A 20,966-nucleotide genomic window follows, 5' to 3' on the forward strand; every position below is an offset into this window, starting at 1 on the left:
GTTTTTGCAAGGGATAGCCTTGCTGCAACCAGCCCTTTAGCGCACACGCCTTCCATCACGGAGTTATCCCCAAAACCCACAGTCCCTGAGGAACCTCTGGGAGCCCACACAGAGACACTTCAGAGGCGGGGGAGGAAAGCAGACATGGTTTCTGGGGATGAAGGTGGCATTTGTCTTCTCCCCAGCCTGGCCAAGCAGCCCCTCCTTGGGTGCTCCAGATGACGATGTCTGGCTGTGGCCCCTGCCCAGGTACTGTCAGTTCCATGATCCTGACCCCACACAGCCACCCCTGCCCCAGCCCAGGCTCTGCCCTCATGCAGGTCTGGTTGTCCCTCCCAATCTGCTTCAATATTGGCCTGGCCTTCGGAAGGGGTCAGCCGCATACAGTCTTTAGCATGGAAATTATGCCCTCGGCTGAATCCCTCCTCTGCTGCGTCTCTCTGCTGCCAGTGACAGTGCTGCGTCAGTCCCTCCTACCTGGCACAGCTCACACAGCACTGCTGCTTGCTCATTTTTCAGCTAGAGAAAACTGTGTGACAACCCCTGATTCAAAACCAGGAAAACAGGCTGAGAGACTTCCCCACGGAGCTCCTAACGGACTGGCAGCAGGAGGGCTGTGGAGAGCACCGAGCCCAGTGGCAGGAGGGCCCTTACCAGTGCTGGGTGCCGCACAACCTGGTGCTCACTGTCCTGCCCCATTGTCACACTTCTGCCCCTCTCCACACAGGACAGGTGTTCATAGCCCCTGCTCTGTCTTCTCACCAGCTTCTCTTGGATTCTTGTCCCTCATTCCCATAAACTGACCCACTATGACCCCCTGCTCTGGCCCTTACTGGTCTCATCTGCTGGCAACTCTGCACCTACCCACTGACTCAAGCCAGAGACTCAAGGGGCTCATACACAGTTCATCTGTGATCCTGAGAGAAACACAGGGCACTTGCACCCCTCCCTCCAATGCAGGGCCCTTCCCCAGGGTGGAAACTGACACACACGTATCAGCCCAAGGCACGTGGTATGGCCTTTCCATCCTGGTGACAGGGGAAATTAAGGGACGCACAACTCAATTGTAGACCTACAGTCTACATGCTGAGGGGTCTTTGGTGAGGGGGAGAAGAATGTAATATGCAACGTGCAGCATTGATTCTCACTGGTTGAATTGCAGGTTCATGACTGACATAGTAGAAAACAGTCTCCTCTGTCTCCTAAAGGACTCTGCAGCATTGGGTATTCCCTGAAATTTCCCTTACCAGTTAAAATGTTCAGGCATCACTTATGTGGTGCCATCTGCGCCCAGCAACTTGTGACTGAGCCCTTGCTGTGCCGTACCTCGCGGCTGTGTTGCTTGACCTTATCTAGTGGTTTGGAATAAAGCAGCAAGGATGGACACAATGAGAAAATAGAAAATACCTGCTCTAGGGAAATAAATCATCCCCATCCTTTTAAAAAATAGGTATCCTCTTACCCTTGGGAATCCTGTTGCCTTGGCAAAGAAGCTAACCCCAGAACAGAAGTTCCCAGATGGTTTCAGCCCAGGGGTTACAGCCTGAGGAACGATCCAAGAGGTGGATTTGTCATTGCTTGAGGGCAGGACAGCATCTTCCTTCCTGCCTACGTGGCACTAAGTGCATAAGCAGCGCCAGAAATCAGGTCTGATCCAGCCTGCACAGCCACTGCCCATGTCAAGACCGGGCACACAGAGCTCAGCAAAAGAATCAGCAGATTATCTGGCTAATTACATCCTGTTCTCTCCAAATGAGGCAAATTTCCAAGACGTTGCCCTGGTAAATTGGCAAGAGCAGGGGAAGACAAATCAAGGTAATTGCTAATGAACTGAACTCAAAATCAGCCTGATAAATATTCCTCAGGCTTTGCACACACATTTCCCTTTGGTTTCACCAGGGACTTGCAGGCCAGTAGCATCCAGGCCAAACATTTTCTGTAGTGATATAATTCCAGGGGAGCTTTTAAAATTGAAATTAGCTCACAAAAATTGAAATGAGGCTGGACTGGGTTAGACTGGAGGCCCATCAATCCCAGTATCTAACAGTGGCTGGGCAAGGGGTGGGAAAATGCATAGACTGTGGGGTGTTTTCTTACTCCCTCATCCTTGGATGTGCTTGGACAGAGCATCATGGGGCAGCATCCACCAGCTCTGGGAACTATGAGTGTGGTGGGGATGCTCTGCTTTCTGGGGCATCCTCCTTGTCCCTGTTCCTACACTTTTAGCTCTTCTCTCTTTTCTGTTTGTTGTCTTCTCTGAGCATTTGGTTGCTCCCCGGCTTTTCCCCTCTACACAGACAATGGCCCACGAGGCATTGCTAAGCCTTGGCAGGCAGCTCTAGATTTGGTCCTGTTTTAGACAGCTTTGGGGCTCCACATTCATCAGGGCTGAGTGGGACCTGTGTCAGGGGATCCCCAGGGTGGTGAGACTTGCAATGAGGAGGGATACAGGGGGTCTGCATGGAGAAACTATGTACCTAGCATGAGGCTGATTTTCCGTCACATGTCATGCCTGGTGGCAGCTCTGATGCCCCTGGAGCATTCTTTGGTGCCTCCACAGAGCTATGAGATGTGTGTCATTTCAGTTCAAGGTCAGGGATGCGATTAGTGCCTAAACTCATCTCTTCCTGGCCCATTCTATGCTGGCAGGGAGTATGGTTTGGTTGGGGCTATCCCCACTCAGTGTTAGAGGTGACAGGGGCAGGCAATGAACCCTGGAACAGGGTGTCTGGGCTCAGGGGGCTGTCCTCAGCTTACCCAGGATGGCTGATGCTCGCTTGCCAGGTGTAGAGAGGAGTCTGTCTGCCCCAAGCACCCTTGGAGGAGCTCCTGCCCCTGAGAGAAGGGGTAGGCAACAGCCAGGACGTGCTCATGTTGTCCAGCCCTCCTGCATGCCTGAACAGCTCTGTGGCTGATACAAGATTTCCCTGAGCACTGAACCAAGTCCTGCAGGTAACAAGAAAACTGCAGCCCACAAGTAAGTCAGCAAACATGAAAGCCAGATGGACTCTGCTTCCCGACCCTTCCTTTTTGCTCCCTCCCTCCCACACCCTGGGCTCTGGCTAAGCAGACAGCAGGGACACTGACTCACAGGCTATTCCTCCACTCTTTGCTCATTTGGGCCTCTCCAGCGCTTCTCAGCAGAGGGTTTCTGCCAGATGAACTGCTGGGCTTCCTCCACTCTCAGCACACTGCTGCTCCTCAGTTGTCAGCCTTGAGAAGGGGAAGCAAAGACATGAGGCCACCCTGTCTGTGTCCCCCTAGGTTTCCACCTGCCCTAGGGTGCCACTTGCAGGAGTCCCTGGTGCCACCTTCTACCAGCAAGATGCTGGGCACTGCATCATTCACCTGCTAAAAGGGAGGATGCGTTACTGCTGCCTGAGCTCTGAGCCGCCACAGCTCCTTGTAGTTCAGATGCCCTGTGCTTCGTGTTGCGTCTGTGCCAGATGGAATGGGCAATGAAAGAGATGGCTGTTGCACTGGCACCTCCCCAGCTGCCAGAATGTGGTGTCAGGACTTGGGGGGTCCCGTTGCAAGGAACAGAGCATCCATGGTGAGCAGAGTGCAACAGGGGAATGCTGCTGGTGGATGTTTATCCTGTGCCACTGGGTACCACACAGGTATGCCAGGCTGAGCAGGTTCCCTACAGGTGGCACAAGTCTCTCTGGAGGGACAGGGGACACCAGAAGTGCCCCACTGCTTAGAGAAGGGACATCCATGTGACAGTTTGCCACTGACCAACCCTGCCTGGAGCTCAGGAACCTGAAATGAGAGGAGAGGCAGGGAAAGCACAGCTAAGTCCCGGAGTAAACTTCTAACTTACTTCTTCCCTGGGGCTTTTCCTGGCCCCAGGTTCTCCCCTCACAGACACAGACTGGGCTGTAGGCTATATCACCCTGGGTATTTTAGCTGTTTCCAGCACTTTACAAGCCTTGCTCCAGTTTCTCCCTACTGCAATGGTTTTGCTCTCTCCCCATGGCCTCAGGAAGCAACAGTTACTTCCAGGCTGATTACGTAGCTCTTGGATGAAGTCTGTGTGATAGGATGCACCTTTCAGGACACTGCTTCCATCATCCCTCACCAGGTACTCTCACAAGGAGAAACACCAGCCCCAGAGCAATGGTGCTCACATCCACTTGCAGACACGGTGTTCCCCAGGTAACCACGGTGTCCCCCATGTGCAGATGCAGGGGCATGGGCGTGCTGTTCTGCTGCTGTTGCTGCTCATGCTCTGGTTCCATCCTTTGCTGATTCATCTCTCTAGTCACTCACTCTCAGAGACTGATGAGGCTTCAGGCATGGCAGGTGCAGGCTCCTCAGCCACCTCAGCAAGGACACCCTTGCCCAGGGGTGGGAAATGAGTCGGTGGCCATGTGGGCTTGGCCTGTGCCCCAGCCCCGAGGACAAGCCCCTGGAGGGAGCCACTCTGCACGGCACCAGAAGCTGCTCAACTCTGAAGAGTGAAACGCATTTCTCACTTGGGACAGTGCTGGAGGAGTCATGGGAAACAGCACTCCCAGTCATGCAGGAACCCAGTCCCAGCACTGCATGAGCACAAACATCCAGATCCCTTTCTCCCTGAGCAAATCTGCAGAATAATACTTCCCCTATTTCTGTTCCTTGTTCACATACAACTTTATGCACCACTGCTACAAGTGGTAACACCTCCTTCCCTGGGGTCCCTAGCCTTCAAAGCCCACGTTAGTCCAGGGTTTACCCCCTGCCTTGTGCTCCCATCTGGCTCTGCATTGAGCCACGGGAGCAGGTTCCCTTTCCCAGTTCAGTGGTGCACAAGTGGGGAGGCAGCAGAGCTACTTCCTGTTTTCCCAGCTAACCTTTTTCCAGCTCTCATCCACATGGATTCCTGTAGCAGGAGAAGCTAGGAACAGCCCTTCCCAAGCACGTATGTAAGGGTAGCCCAGAGACGCTCACACCTCAGTAATAACAGTGTCTGCTAGGAAGGGATTCATGGGCTGAGCCAGAGAGAAAAAGATGTCTCCTTTGGAAAAACAAAGGGCTGAGCAAGACATGAGGCTGGGTGACTGCAACCTTGGGACTGTGGGGATGGGCAGGGAAACACCATGCTGCAGAGGGTTACAGAGACAGGACCTGGTGTCACCTGCATCATGAGACCCAAACCCACGGTGCCAAGTCAGGGCTGCCAGGGGCATGGAGGGAAGTCCCTGGCTCTACACAGCCAGGGAAAATACCCAGAAGGAGGGTGGCTGGCCACTCTCTGACCCAGGGACTCATTTCCAGAGCTCCCTCGCTGGTTCCAGCCCATGCCTCCACTCCCTCCCACGTGGGGGCCTTATGCCACCGACACAGAGCACAGAGCAGCCACCAGGATTTGTTGCTCTGTTTCTGCTCCCTTGCTCCAAGATGGGGCTGCTCTGCTCTCCTGTGTGAGGGCAGAGGGCAGAGTTATTCCTCATCCCTCACCTTGTCCAGGGAAGGAAAAGGGCTTTTGCAGCATCCCCTCCGGGGGCAGTCCCAGCCCTGCCTGGAGGAGATGCTGAGGGAGGAGTTGTCCATCCCTTAGCCTTCTCCCTCCTGCCAGCACCAGATGCATAATTTCAAGAAGGAGGCAGCCCTGCTTCCCACCGCCTGAGCTGCCAGAAGCAGGGGGAGCTTTGATCAAGGCACAGCTATCTGTGCTCCGATCACTGCCTTTCCTGCAAGGGCCCTGTTCAGAGGAGAGGGCACATTTCCTTTAACCCTTCCTTTCCTACGAGCCTGGAGCTCCACACATTTATCAGAGCTCTCAGCCCAAGGGGCTTCACATTTCCAGGGATGGCTGCGAGCTGAGTAATATTCAGTAGCTGTGCTACTTCAAGGATCCATTCAGTTGCTCATGCACCCAGAGTTTTGTTTCAGAAAAGCTTTGTGTTAGGGCTGCCTTCAGATCTAATTAATAAAGTGAGAGGAGAGGAACTTTCTCAGGGGAACGCAGCAACCCCCTTGCCTCATAGCAAAGCCGGTGAGAGATCATGTTATCTTGACAGATGTTGTACACTGCAGATCTGGTTACTGAACTTATGTTTCCCATGGACTCATTCCAACACTTCTTTTAATTTGTCAGGGATATATTTCAAGATGTAATATGCACATGGTTGCAGAAAAGTAGAAGTAGCTGATCAATGACTTTTTCCTGGTAGCGTAGATGTGCTGGTCCCAGCTGTGGTAGATACCAAAGAAAAGGTAATATACTATAAACTAGAAAAAAATGGAGTCTCTTGGATTAGAGGTTCTTTTTTCCATTTCTTCCAGGTCAAAGCAATTAATAATGCTATAATGCAATGCGCTAAGCCATGTGATGAGGGTCTACAACTAAGATATGCTGAGGAATTCATTGCAGTGCTCCCACCACTTTTCTGTCACATCAGTGGGAGTATTAGGCACAGGCAGTTGAGATATCTTGTCTCTGGGAATGGCTTCCCAGCCTCTGCTTGTCTGCAGCACTCTCCTTCGAGTGCTGGCTTGGGTGCCCTGAACAGATGTATTATTTCTACTTCTTTTCATCCTTTTGCAATCAACCACATTCTGAAGCACTGGTGACACCATCAGTCACAAGGTTTAATACCTGCCACCTTGTAGTTATCCAAATTGTTTCTTGCTTGATGCAGTAACCTGAGATGAAATTAAAATATTATCTCCATGGGGCAGCAATATACCCCCTCCTTGGCACTCACAGAGCTCCTGACCCAGCCAGGCTTGATGCACGCTGTCAGATCCGGGCTGCAGTGCCTCTGGGGCTGTCTGGACCCACCACTTCCAAAAAAGGACTCCACACATGGCTGCAGTGCCCATAGTATATATGGGAATAAACACCCTTAGTATGTTTGTAATACTCAGCTTTGGTCCTTGGCCCTGAGAGATAACCTGACAGCTCTGATCCCTGCAGTGCAGATACGCGAACAACCTCCTGGGTAGAGGCACGTGTAAAGGGCTGGCCTGGGCTTTGAAGGGGTGTCTGCAATGACGTGAAGTGCAAAACAGGGCAAAGGTAAGCCCAAAGACACCACGACCGTAGTAACTCAGCCCTGACGCAAGAAGAGAGTCCAGAGCATGCAGCCCTGAATGCTCAGGCAGGGCTCACCTCCCCCCTCCCCTTGCTGCACGGTGGAGGGATCACCCCTGCACACAGACATCACCCAGACCTACTCTTACCTATAGGTGACTCAGATGTTCAGCTAGAAACTTGATCTAAATTGTATTTCTGCCTGCATTCACAGGACATCAGCGTGTGATCTGATAAACACCTGCAGTAAAATGTGTTTTAAACCATCTCTGTGTATTCCTCAGTACAAACCACAGCAAACACACCAAGGAAATAGAAAAGCAACAAGCCAACACTGAAAGCTGGACTTAATTCATATCAGACTGTAGCCACATTAAGTGCACTGCAGAGAGCAAGCCCTGTTTTTTTTTTAAAGACAGAGGCGGCAGCATAGGATTTGCAAAGCCCGTGCAGTGCTTGAGCTCATTTTTCCCACCCACATGAAGAGCTGCTGTATTTTCAAAGCAGGAGCAGCTGGTGATTGATGCTACGTGCACCTCACTCCGACAAGGAGCTGGGTCTGAACAGGGTATTTTCCATTAGTTCAAACTGGTTTAATCTCCTGTCTTTAAGAGGAAGCCAGATGCTCACTGACGGGGAGGATCTTTTGCACAGCAGTGGTCTGAGATCTTGCTCTGCTTTTCGTACACTGACTCTCCTTTACCTCTGTCACAGTTTCCAGCAGCCACACATTTTTTAGGAGGAGGAACTGAGCCATGAGTTCACAATGCGATACAGCTGTAGTCACAGAACAAGCTGGGGATCACCCAAGGATCACCCCAGCACTGTCACCCTGCTCCCATCCTTGTAACCACATGCAGAAGGAGGTGGTCCTGATGCCTCTAGTCTTTACATCCCCTCACTCCTACCCACTGCACTCCCAGTCCTGGGGAGAGAGCACAGGGGTCTGGAGGTTGGGCCATGCTTTGGTTATCAGTATTAGGCTGGGTTTGTTATTCTAAGGGTTGTGGGGCTGTGATTTGTGTTAACCAGGCTGCAGACCCTAGAGCTGCTTCTCACTCCTTGAGCATTGGCCTCATCTCTGCAGCCATGGCTGGGCAGGTTCCTGTCCTCCCAAGTCGTGATGGAGAGCAGCACGCAGCAGCCGGAGTGCTTTGTTTCCAGTTGACACGATCGAGCTATGATTACAGACAATGATTTTCCTATTAGTGGTTCAGAAACAGCTGGGGGACTCTCCCCCACCTGCAGAGCATGGGACACGCACATGACAAGGCTGTTTGGCAAAGCAAACCTGCTCCAGACACATGCCTTCCCGTTCGGAGATTTCTGCAGCTTCAATAAACAGCCTCAAGGTTTCAGACTGATCAGTATTTCCTTCTAGGGTACATCTTCACTACAAGCTTTGCCTTGGATAACCCAAGCTGTCGCCTAGGCTTTATCCAAACTTTTTGGTGTTCCACAACAGTGGTACCCATGGTCCCACCAGCTGATGCAACAAGAGGAGATATGAGCAAATGTTGTGGCCACCCAGTCCGAGACCCATCCTCCTTGCACTGTGGCTCTAGCCCTTCACTTGGGGGCCAAGAGTCCCTCAGGACACATGTGCTCACCTCCCGTTCACTGTGCCAGTCTCACAGAGTTAACAGAGCCCTGGCGGGGCTGGGGTTAACAGCTAACCGAGCCCTGGGGGTGCTGGGGTTAGTAAGGCATGGAGGGGATCGTGGGGCTCCTGAGCACACAGGCACCTGGGTGTCTGGTGGCATTGCAGCATGGCTGCTGGTGTTCAGGCAGAGCTTCCCGGGGAAGCAAAAGCAATTAGTTCAGCAAAACAAGATGCACACAAGGGAGGTTGTCTTAGGAGCCCCCAGGAAACCAATCCTGCTGTTCCTGGGGGAAGAAAGCAGGAGACAACTGTCTCTCCTTTTCTACCCCAGCAACAGAGCAGAGCGAATCTCCCTAAGCCCTACTAATGACACACTGCTGCTTTGAGTTCCCATCCCCTTGCTGTTTAGACACAGGGCTGCTTGCTTTCCCCTGTGACCCCACGCAGGAGTCTCCAAAAAACAGCTCCTTGCTCCTATCACCCCATGTGCAGCAGGGCCAGCCCCTGGGAACTGGCCACCATGGCATTCAGGAGAGCCCCAGCACCAGCTGCACTGGCAAGGACGGCGCTGTCTGACTCACAGCTTCCCCATTTTCCCAGTTTTCAGCTGCACAGTAACTGTCCCAGAGGCCCAACACTCTCTGACCTTGGCTGTCCTCATTTGCTTCTAAAACTGGCTGATCACACTGATGAGCTCCAAAATTGGCATCCCAGCTGGCCTCTTCTCTTCCACATGGGATCCCAGACACCATCAGGGGCTCCCAGCATTTTTAATTATTTTCTTCCTTTTTTTGAAGCCCTTTTTTTGAAGTTCATGTTGCTTTCGGTGTTCCCAATGAGACAGAAAGCCTCTGTCCCCACAGGCTGCTTGCTGTGTGCTCACTGAGGCTGGCTCATCCTTCCCATGCACCTTGGAGGGATGCCTGGGACCACGGGGGCAAACACAGGTTGGTGGTTCCCTGGTAGCATGTGCTAGGCTGGGTGGCAGAGGATGCGCTACAGAAAAGCTCAAGGGCTTGAGAACATGTGGGGAAACAGAGACCTTGACTCCAGTGGTAGCGGCAGTCTCTGCAGCATTGCTTTCCTTACGGACCCGCTGCCAGACACCAGGAAAACATCTCATCTTCCCAGGAGTGTGGCTGGCACAGATGTGAGGTACATAATGGCCAGCTGAGCTATCATCAATAAGCATCTCTGCAGAGCATGAGAGCAGGTGGTGAGAGAGCTAATGGCACCCACAAACCATGTCCTGGAGGAAGAGAGAGCAGCAAAGGAAGGTGTTGGATGTCACTGCTACACAGCATGACTGAGATCTTGGATGGATCCTGACAGGGTCACTTCACAGCAGATGTTGGAGATGGGGAGGGTTTCGGGGGAATGGGAGGGAAGACATGGCTACTGACAAGCTCCTTATCTGCTGGAAGATCAAAGAGGTGGTGCTTGTCTGTGCCTGATGTGCACCTCATGAACCAGGAGCTGCTCGGAGGAGCAGCAGTGTTGTGGGTGCTGGCAGGGCGAACAGCAGGAGAGAACACTTTGCACGCTTACATGGGGCTGTCACAGCTGCATCCACACATTGTTTTTCCATGGTACACCCCGATGGTGCCCATCTAGCAGGCCCTGTACAGCCACATAAGCTGTAAAAAACCCACACATCCCACTACAGGTCAGCTGAGTGACCTTATTGCTATGTCAGGCTCTGCTGTTTCCACACAGCTGGAAGTAGTGACACCGTCACCTCAGCCAGCCCACAGCTCTGTGTTTGCAGAGGCAGAAGAGGGTTGGACAGAGTGTGCCCTACCCTGGCAGCGGGCTGTGACCATGTCCCTGGGAACCGACGGGAAGGTCATGCTGCGTCATGCTCTGGCCGTCATCTCAAGGTTTTGTAAGGTTTAAACCAGTTCCCCTGCCACAGCCTGTGTCCAGCATGGTTCCAGCCACAGCTGCTTGGCCAGCCCAAAACCAGCTCCAGAAAAGCAGCCTGAACTGGACACACCACTCTGATGTGCCTGTTGTCCTCTCCTTATGCTCTGGCCTGGGGACAATCCTGGACTGGTCTCGGGGAAGGGTTACAGGAGTTCCTCCACAGATGCTTAGTGCTGCAGACTAAGCAAAGCCACTACTGCACATCTGCAGACTATGGGTAATAGGTAAAAGGAGGTAACTGCCAAAACCAGAGTGGAGTAATTAGGATGCATCCCAGCCTGTTAATGCTCATCCAGACACATCTCTAGCTTTTCATTGTAGCATTGTTTGGCCTTTCCACTAACTTTGTCAAGTAACTGGCTGTCCAACACAGCCAAGGCTCCAGTCTGTTGTGCTGTGCAGCAGTTTGGCCTGTACTGCTGATTTCTATTGATTACTCATTAACCATGGGTGTGGTACAAGCTGTAGGAACCACACAACTTGCTGCTGTGTACAGGTCTGCATTGGCTTCTGGTCTTTGGGCAGTGCTTTGCCCTTGAACTGATCTTGTCCTCTCAATCATCAGGTTTATAGAAGAAAGATCGAGCAATCAGTCTAGAGATGAACTGCCTTGAACTGGTTTGCTGGACTGGATTACACTTTCAGTGTTGCAACAGCTTTGAGAGCGTCTAGCTTTTCCCTCTAAGAAAAAAAGTTTTGAATTAGTTGCTGCTGATTGTGCTGGGAGGGTGTTATTTGTGTCCCACCCTTCCAAAGCCCAGAGAAAGTAGCATAAGAAATAAGCTGTGCACTTTTCCCATGCTCTCTCCTCCTGACCTGAATGATGAATTGCAAAACAAATTTAATCTGTGTGATACAGCACAGTATTACAACTTTTACTTCTGTACCCTGACAAGCATAATTGCTGCAGAAATAGGGCAGGGTGACCAAAACCTAAAAAATATGAAATAACACTGAAAGGCATTTGTTGCAAAAGCATGGCTATTTGTAGAAGCTTTTGACAATGAGAGTAAGATACTGTTAGCTTGGCAAGTAAGGTTCATCCTCACACGTGAACTGAAGATGATGGGCAGTACCACAGCAGCCTGCAGTGTTATCACCCCCTGAATCAGCCCAGGAGCCTTATCCTTTGAAACACAGTCACAGTTTGAACGCCCACACTGCTGACAGTTTTGCACAAACATCAAGCAAGTACAGTTCATTTCCAGGAAAGCTGAATGCACAGGTATATTAAGATATTAATGAACTCCTGCCTAAAACAGGTCAGGAGGAAAGGGAAAGATTCATCTTTTCTCTAGGTCCAAATACATCAGTTCCGTATTTTTCTGGGGGAAGGGTGGGAAAATTATGGCTTCCTACTGCGCTGCATGAGTTGGCCTCCACTCTCTCCAGTTTCTGATCTGCAACACAGATTGCTCAGCACTGAAGCAACATAAAGCATATGAACTTGACTGTCTGAATGAGTCATTTGCAGAGCTGCAAGCACAATGAGACTGCAGTAATGAAAAGGTGGGAGCTCAGAAAGCGTCTGTGCTGCAAAGCAAGAGGTCCCTGGGGCATTGCTTAGGTCTTAAGCATCCCACAAGGTCCTATGTCTGAACACACCCTGAAAATCAGAGCAGCAAATGCTGAGTTCCAGGAAACTGTTGGTTCACAGCACTGGGTCTTTCATGCCCTAACCCTGCTAACCCTTTTGTGTGCAGCTACAACCAGGAGAGGGGAGCAGGGCTTCATATCAGGCTCATACAGGGAGGTTAATAGCTCTGTGGTGTGGGTTTAGTTGGAGCCAGGTAGGCACAAAGCATGTATGGTGGTGTGTGCATAGTCTTGTGGATAAGCATGTGCAGTCCAGGAGGTAGGAGACACCTGGCATGGACAGGCATGCCTAACCAGGTGTTGCCACAGGCAGCTTGGAGGGCAGTGGCCATGAGCCTCCTCAGACCCTGCACACAGCGGCAGGATTTTTAGGAAGACTCAGGTGCCAGCAGCACTAAATATATGCAGTGAATATTTGTGACTCTTCTTGTTCTTCAATCACAAGCCATGACCAAATCCATTAGATACCATAACTTCTCAAACTAAAGGCAACCCTACCCATTTCTGGCTGTAACAAGTAATGACCTCTTATGCAACAACTTTATTGCTGATTATTAATGTCTTTGCAGGAAACCAGGCTGTGGTTTTCACGAGACAAAAACAGTCCACTGATGTCCAGAAACATTTTGTATGCTAGTGGGATCTAAGAGGGGAATAGTTGAGCAAATCAAGCAGTCTCTGACAGCCCTGCTACAAGTACCACACTGGTTCCTAGTCTCCTCCTCATCTCCTCAATGAGATGTTAACTCTGGAACTTATGGATAATGGACTAAGAATTACTATTCTCAGTCATCTTCTTGTTGATGCTTTTGCCACAAACATTTTCCTCTTCCTCTTAAACTGTGAGGGTGAATATTAGATACAAAGGAAAATGAGTAATGATGTCTCTCCATTCTCCAGTTGTAGGCAGCCTGTACCTACGTGAGCCAAGCTGCCCACATGGGTTGGCAGCTCCCAGGAAAGAGAAATACAGCCCAGCTGAGGCTTAATTACTGCTTTCTGAAAGAGTGCCTTGCAGTCACTGCAATGCAATGGGAAATCTTTCAGCCTTCTCTGAGAGCTCAAAGTCCTGAATGTGTGTGGGAGGGAGACCTGGAAATGATGGGTAATAAAAGATTGGGCACTGCACAGGGATAGAGAATCAGGTACAAGCTGATGAACACAGTCCCTCCAGACTTCCCTATTTCTGGACTTGTTATGGTTTGCAGCACTTCAGGCTAAATTTGAGGTCATGGGACTTTTACTTAAGATGTCCAATTGATTTCTGAGTTCTGCACTTCATGGCTGAGAGCTCTGATGAGCAGGAGTGTAAAAAAGCACCAGCAAGCATAACAACTGTCAGCATGCTCATCAGGAGGGCTGAACCCAGGAAACTTTTGCTGAAAATGCAAGCCTCAGCAGTCAAGACCAGGCAGCCCAGCAGGGAAGGATAAGGTGTCCTCTGTGTACGAGGTACATCGGAAAGGAGATTTGGGAGAGAGAGAAAACTAGCTCTCTGCAGAGACATACAGATTTGTGTCAAAGGAAGATACCTCTTCCAGCACCATCCACTCTGACTGAAGCATGTTGTGTTCCCCAGCCAGCCTTGCAGAGCCCACAGGTCTGGAAGGAGGTGCTGGGCAGGTGGCAAGCCTGATATGACAGCTTTATGCTCCTGTTAGCCCAAGGCATCTCCTGGTATTCCACGTATCTCCATGGACATTAGGCCAATCACATCTTGCTGGTTCTTTGGGGGACAGCTTTTCCTTCGGAGCAGAGATAAGCTGTTTCATCCTAGCACCTCATTGGTTTTACTACTGGCAAAAAACTGCCATGACTACTCCACTCCATCACTCCCCCACCCAACCTATGCAGCCAGTGCCTTCTGGGCCTGCCAGGCATTTGGGTCTCATCAGTACACAAGTAACTCTCCGCTTTGAAGTCATGTGTCTAACAGGCTTGTGCATCTGAGATTCTGGTCTTAATTGCAGTGCTGTGAACCCAAACTAGCACTGCAATGCTCCTCAAGCTTGGAGCACCTCCTGAAAGGATGTCTGTTTCCATCCAAGGTTCATCTCAGTTGTCACCTGGGCAGCATGTGCTCTGTATTCCCCCAAGAGGCAGAACCAGGTCCTCCAGAACCTATGGGGAAAGATGTGGTAGGATGTCACAGCACTCTTAAAACTAGACAGCTGCAACAAGGTCTTTTACCATCACCTACCAAGTTAACTTCAATAAGTAGTTAGTATGCCCTGCCCCCACACAGCCACCACTCCCCCACAAGGTTTCAAAGGTCCATCTACTGTTCATCCTGTTTCTTATTCTTCAGGCCATTTCCTCTGCTTCTTACCACTGCTGCCTTCTTGTCTCTCCTCTTCCAAGGCACTCTCTCTCCTCCCTTTGCTTCTTCCAGATCTCTCTTCAGTGGCTGTTCCTCTTCCATACCCCTTAGATCAGGGGTCTGGCGTGCAGGTTAAGTGGCAGGAAGTCATCTGTGGCTGCTTGGTCCCCCACCCCCCCCCAACCCCTGGCTGGGGGTGTGTGCGGTGGATTGAGAACCCTGGGGGGCTGTATCCAGCCCGTGGGCCGTAGTTTGAGGACCCCTGCCTTAGAGCTATTTAACCACTTTGCAGGAACCAGCTACAGCTACACCTTATCCACATCAGCCAACCTGCCACCCCTGAAGCCAGCCCACAGCTGTATATTATCAATATTAATTAACCCAGCTTCATTCCTCTATAATTCCCCCTTTTTATTGTTAAATACCTAAGGTATGAAATGTTAATCACAACCTTTTTACAAATAAACTTTTCATACAGTCCAGACAACTTGTCCCTGAACTCCTTTTTTTCTTAACATTCCATGCCTTATGTATTTAACCATCAAGACTTTTTCCACAAATAAAGTTCTCATACAGTCCAGACAATTTGTCCCTGAACTCATACACATGCCCAAGATAAAATTGAAGAAGGGATTTTTCAGCTTCTGGGGGCTGATCACCTTTTTTCTCATCTGCTTCCTTGAAATCTGGGATTTTGTTTTCTTCAGAGGGAAGTTCTAATGAGTTTCTAGTATGTCATCCTTTCACCTCCTGGGTCACACCAGACAGTAACCTGAATGAGCTTTTGAACAGCAGCAGATCTAGAATACAGCACTAATACATTACTCCATGTCCCAACAAGCTTCTCAACATCCTTGTGGTCGCTCATTTCTTCCACAAATGGAGACACCTTCAATAAGTACTTAAACACTGGCAAGAATACCACCAGGCCAAGCAGTAGCAGCAACAGCAGGAGCCACCCACAGCACCATGCTGCTCCTGTGCCTTCCCCCAGCACAGCCATCGCTGCTGTCTAGCTGGACCTGCTCTGGACTTACCACTGCTACAGGCTACTGCCATGTACTCCACTGCTATTGCCTGTTACCCTTAGTCTCTTAACTCCATAGCAGTCAGGCTTCCTTCTCTTTGATCCCAGTGGCTCACCTTTACCAGTGTCTGATCCAGATCCCCAGGCTCTCCCACCTATCTCAATGTGATCTGGATCACAGGCTATCCCCACCTGTCTTTGCTACATTGGACACCACCATCACTGTTCAAAGCTTCAGCTGTCCCCCAGCACAGCCATTATTGCTGTCACCACTCATTACACTCAGTCTCATCATAATCTGAAGGTCCTGAGGTTGAGCCTCACATGGGGCACCAATTGTAACAGCACTCTCAAAACTAGACAGTTGCAACAAGGTCTTCTACCATCACCTACCAAATTAACTTCAATAAGTAGTTAACACACCCTGCCAATCCCTCATAAGGTCTCAAAGGTCCATCTACTGTTCATACTGTTTCTTCATACCCTTCAGGCCAGTTTCTCTGCTTCTCACCTCTGCTACCTTCTCCTTATCTCTCCTCCTCACAGGCACACTCTCTCTCTCCTCCCTTTGCTTCTTCCAGATCTCCCTCTCTTCATAGACTGCTTTCTCCTCTCCATTGACTGCTCTCTTCTCTACCCCTTAGAGCTATTTAACCACTTCACAGGAACCAGCTACAGCTGCACCTTATCCATATCAGCGAACCCGCACCCCTGAAACCAGCCCACAGCTGTATATTATCAATGTTAATTAACCCAGCTTCATTCCTCTACAGTAGGAGAGTTGGATAAATAAAGACCTTCACTCCCACAAATTGAGTCTTGGTTTTCCAGGTCAGCCTGGATGTGCTCCATTATTAGCACCAATGGCTCAAGTCTGTTGGTTTCAAGTATTGCTGTAAATGTGCTGATGTTTGTTTTGGGGTGAAGGAGAGCAGATTCTGGACATCTATAAGAAAATGGATTGTCAGGTGCGGTCTCCTCACTCACATGGTCTGCAGGCCATGGCTTTGCAACTGCGGCTGGCTCTTTGGTCTGGCTGTGCTTTTCTTGCTGCAGTCAGGGCTGATTACTACAAATCCTGGATCTTGAATCAGGGCAAGTTTTAATACTGTACACGCCTTGTTTATGTAACAGCTGCCATCCCACAGGGAAGAATCCAGGACTTGCAGCATTAAAAGCATTAGCTGCTGATACTGGAGCTGTGTAACTCCTCTGATTGGTAGCACTAGTACATTTATATCCTTTAGAACAAACGCTGGAGGAGAGTCATGATGCACTTAAAAGTGGGTTATGCCTACATAAGCGTTTTCCTCCTACTATCATACTAAGGGTGTATGTACACTCCCAGGACCACAGGTGTGAAAATGCTGCTGCTGACGGCCCATTGGCCAGAGCTAGTCTGGGTGGAGTGTATGCATTGTTGTTTATCAGCACAGTTTTCTACTAGCACTCCCGCCCTCCCTTTTACTCTCAGATATGCTCCAGCACTGGAGGGATAGAGGACAGAGCATGTGTAGGCAGGGCCCTGGCTCCCTTGGCTTAAGCAACACTCTCTGATTATCTCTCCTAACATATTTTGCAACCACTTTGACATAATGGAGGTTCCTGTTCTTCCCTCCCTTTAGGTACATGATGCAGAGCCTTGGCTTCGACAAGTCATTAGCTCAAAAACAGTGAGGCACCTCTGAAAAGTAGCTTCCACAGCCCAGGGGCCAAAGACACGCTCAGGCTCAGAACAATTTCAGGTCAACACCCTGAAATATAATACAAGTGATTCACCTTGAATTTTTAACACAGTTTAATTCTCTCCATCATTCATACTCTGTCCTTTCTGTTTATGTGGTTTAACTGTACTGCTCAGTAACTGCACATATCTACCCCTACACTCCAGTGTGTTTGATGCAGACAAAGGTCTGTTTAATAACTGTTCTGAGACTTGCTCTAAATTGCTTCCTGGCTTCTGTCTTAAAATCCACCTTTTCTGGGACATAGCATTTATAAAGCATGACGTGCACTTTGCAGCTTCTTCCGCAATAAAACCTCAGCCAAACCAATCTGAAACTGCATGACTGTGAATCCTGGGGAACAGACAGCAGGAAAATGCAGCAGCCATGCGTGCTCTCCGCTGCCGTACCATGGCAAGGGCCCTGTTTCTACATGTCTGTTTGTTGGGTCTACAGTCTCAAAATGTTATAGCACATGCAACGGAGCCAATTCTCATTTCTGCCAGAAATGGAGTTGGAGCTCTGCAAGATGTGTAACAGTATGTGTTGGGGAGCTCTGGTACCTTCAGGATGCCCCTGAATTGTTGCTTGCATGGTGACACCTTTTACCTGTAGCGCTGGCCTGTGGGCTTGGAAGGAATATTCTGGGTCCAGTTGTACTTCCAGATTCCCATCTCTCATCTTTACCCGAGTCTATTTCAGCTTTTCTATCCAACTGACTCTCACAAACATTCCTGACAGGAGCGCAAGGACTGCGGTGCAACCCAGCACTTGTTACATAAACCACTTTAACGAGACATCAGCCGAATTTGGCTGGTAGAAAGATGTCAGCCGAGGACAGAGTATTTAAACACAGCAGGGAAGCAGCTACAGCTCGGGGTTTGTTAAGGATATTTACAACCCTTTGAGGAAGCGCAGCGCTGCCCGTCTCCTCCTCCTCCGCCGTGTCCCCAGGCGGGGCTGGCTGCCCGGTGCCGCTGCCGCCCCTCGGGCATTCCCAGCCTCCCTCCCTGCTCCCTGGGCACAAGGGGAGGCCCTGGGGCAAGTCCACGGTCCCTTCAGCCGGTCTGAACCCCCTCTGAGGGGCACAACAGGGGCTCTGCTGGCCCCCCGCTTGTCCCGCTCCAGGCTGCGGTGGGGCCGGCCCGGCCCGCCCCGCCACCTCAGCCGGGCTGAAGGTTAAGCCCCAGATAAGGCCACGATCGCACTTTCCCCGGCCGAAACGCTGTGGGTAACCGGCAGCGAACGACAGGCCGCCGCGAACCACCGCCGGAGAGGCCGGTGCCGCCGCAGCGGGAGGCGCCGTTGCCCGCTCCCGCCGCCGCCCCACCTCCTCACACCGGGCAGCGCCCTGGGGCAGCTCCCGCCGCCGGGGCCGCGCGCGGGAACCCGCCTGCCCCGTGCGCTGCCCCCCGCCCGGCGCCAGGTGCCTCCGCTGGGCGCGCGGTTGTCCCGGCGGGCGCGCGGCAGTGCGCTGCATTGCGCCGCGCCGTGCTATGTTGCAATGCGTTACAGCGCGCTGCACCGCGTCGCGTTTGCATTGCGGCGCGCTGCATTGTCACTGCTGCCGCGCCGCGCCGAGCCCAACCGCCGGCCAGCGGGGAACGTTCCAGACCCCCCACGCTGCGGCAGGGCAGGAGCGGCGGGAAGGGGCTGGGCGGGGCGCGGGCGGGCGAGGCGGGCCGAACGGCGGCGGCACGCGCGGGGCCCTCTGGAGAGCGCAGTTCGCGGGCGGGCAGGCGGCGGGCCCTCGCACGCGGCGTGGACTGCGTTTCCCGTGGGGCGCCGGGCAGGAGCGGCCGCCGCAGCCCCCCCCCCGCCGGGGCGCGCAGGCGCAGCGCGGCCGCCGGAACCGCTATAAGGGACGTTGTTTGGCTGCGCGGCCGCTGAGTGGAGAAGCCGCACCGGGGGTAGTCGCCGGGCGGAGGTGAGCGGGGCCGCCCCGCCCGTTACCGGGGGCGGGTGCCGGGGCGGGAAACGGCCCTTTGTGTGGGTGAGGGGGCTGCGCGTGACTGAGGCGGCGGCTTTGCCCCCGCTTTCCTGTGAAGCGGTCGGTGTCCCTCCTCCGGTGAAGGGGCTGCCTGTGCCCCCCTCGCGCCGAGAGCTCGGGGCCGTCGCTGTCTGTCCCGCCCCGAGTGGGGCGGGGGGCTCTGTCCCTGAGGGGGGTGTGTGTGGCCTGTTTTGTTTACGCCGGTGCGGCGCAGGCACGGGGAGGGGGACCTCCCCCCGCCCCCCCCCCCCCCCCCCCCCCCCCGGGTTGTGCGGGGGCGGCAGGCCGGGGGGGCTGTCTCGCATCCCCGTTGCAGGAGGGATGCGGAGCCAGCAGGGTGCAGCAGCCCCGGGGCCGGCGGTTCTGCAGCATCCTCCCCCGGCGCTGACACATGCGGCCCCGGGGTGGGGGGCACTGCCGAGCTGCGAAGGGGGGCGGTGGGCTGGGGCTGGCTCCTGGGGGGCAGCCGGGGGGCGGCGGTGGAGGCGACGTGTGTCAGCGGCTGGGGACGGAGGCTGCTTCTGCGGGGGTGGAGGGGGCTGGCAGCCTGGTGCGCCGGGCCAGACCCGCTGATGCAGATTCTGACTAATGCACCTTAATCAGGCTTCTTCGATGGCGTTAGTTGAAGGCAGGTGACAGAATGCAAGAGCAAAGTCCTGCGGTGGGGGGTGATTGTCTTTTCGGGACTCTGATTCTCCCTGTGACCTTACGGTGCACATTGATGGGTTGAGGCAAAAACCTGCGGCACTAAAGGTGTGATGCCTTCCTGAACCTGTTCATACTTAATAATAGTTCAAGCCTATGGAGTAAGTGAATAATACTATAGAGAAATAATATATTTTTCTGTAGAGTGTGTTAGCAGAAGGACTAAATTTATTGTGTGATACCTCTAGAGAGGTCAGTTTTGCAAAACTTCATACTGGTAAGCTGCGTGATGATTTCAGGGATTTGATCTTCCAAGGCGCATTTGTTAAGGTTTCAACTAAATACTGCAGTTATTTGATCTGTCAGGTTGCATAATTGTATTTCAGAGTTCTGAGGGTGGAAGTATGACAGTACTCCAGTGCATTGAGAATCATTGTACTGTTCGGTTACCTCAGGGTATGTTTAAACTAGTTCAGGAGAAGCTAGTCTTGTGTGGGTTTTCGAAGTCTCATTATTACAGTCCTGTTGTAATAACTCTTTCACAGTTACCTTTTGATTTTTATTTCAAAAGAAATTTTAAAATAGGTGACTAAAAGTATATGCTATGTCTGACACACCAGTTAAAGTGGAATTTAATTATTTTTCAGATATTTGAGGGGAAAATACACTTGTAAACCCTGGCGTTTACAGAAGATGAAAGACATCGACATAGGAAAAGAGTACATTATACCCAGTCCTGGGTATAGAAGTGTAAGGGAGAGAGCCAACTCAGTGCAGCATGAAGAGCAGGAAGGGTCAAAATTTCAGCGTGCTAAGCATCAGGTCAGTTCACTTTCATTGTTTTCTTTGCTATCTATGCTTATTAAATTACATGCAGCAGCAGCCTTTTTGCTGTGCCAGCTCTATATAGATTCACTGCATTGAAGGTCAATAATGAATATTCCCTTTTGTGTGGAAGAGGTCATCCCAAGGGGTGCTGTATCTATCTTAGTAGTAAGTCTGAGCACTTCTTAAGCATTTTTCACTTTTAAATATGACTTTTTAGTAACATTTTAACAAAACAGACTTTTTCCTGGTATTCAGATCTTGAAGTTGAATGCAGGAAATGTAATGA

The 20,966-nt window shown here is 51.5% G+C and overlaps 1 protein-coding gene across 8 annotated transcripts in view; it reads left to right on the forward strand.

The window, feature by feature from the left end:
* Positions 1 to 20,966, forward strand: part of ABCC5 (ATP binding cassette subfamily C member 5) — a 205,787-nt gene that overhangs the window by 137,522 nt on the left and 47,299 nt on the right. For 2 of the 8 annotated variants that reach the window (XM_080409094.1, XM_080409095.1), the window contains exons 1-2: positions 18,541 to 19,144; positions 20,500 to 20,674. In XM_080409094.1, the coding sequence (XP_080265220.1) occupies positions 18,714 to 19,144; positions 20,500 to 20,674 (606 nt within the window). In that variant the 5' untranslated portion in view covers positions 18,541 to 18,713. Of the gene's footprint in view, positions 1 to 18,536; positions 19,145 to 19,707; positions 19,961 to 20,499; positions 20,675 to 20,966 lie in introns of those variants that run through there. The other 6 variants (XM_080409089.1, XM_080409092.1, XM_080409093.1 and 3 more) reach the window with 6 other exon arrangements.

The sequence above is a fragment of the Falco punctatus genome (genome assembly GCF_963210335.1).
Source record: "Falco punctatus genome assembly, chromosome: 13".
In the NCBI taxonomy this organism is placed as follows: Eukaryota; Metazoa; Chordata; class Aves; order Falconiformes; family Falconidae; genus Falco; species Falco punctatus.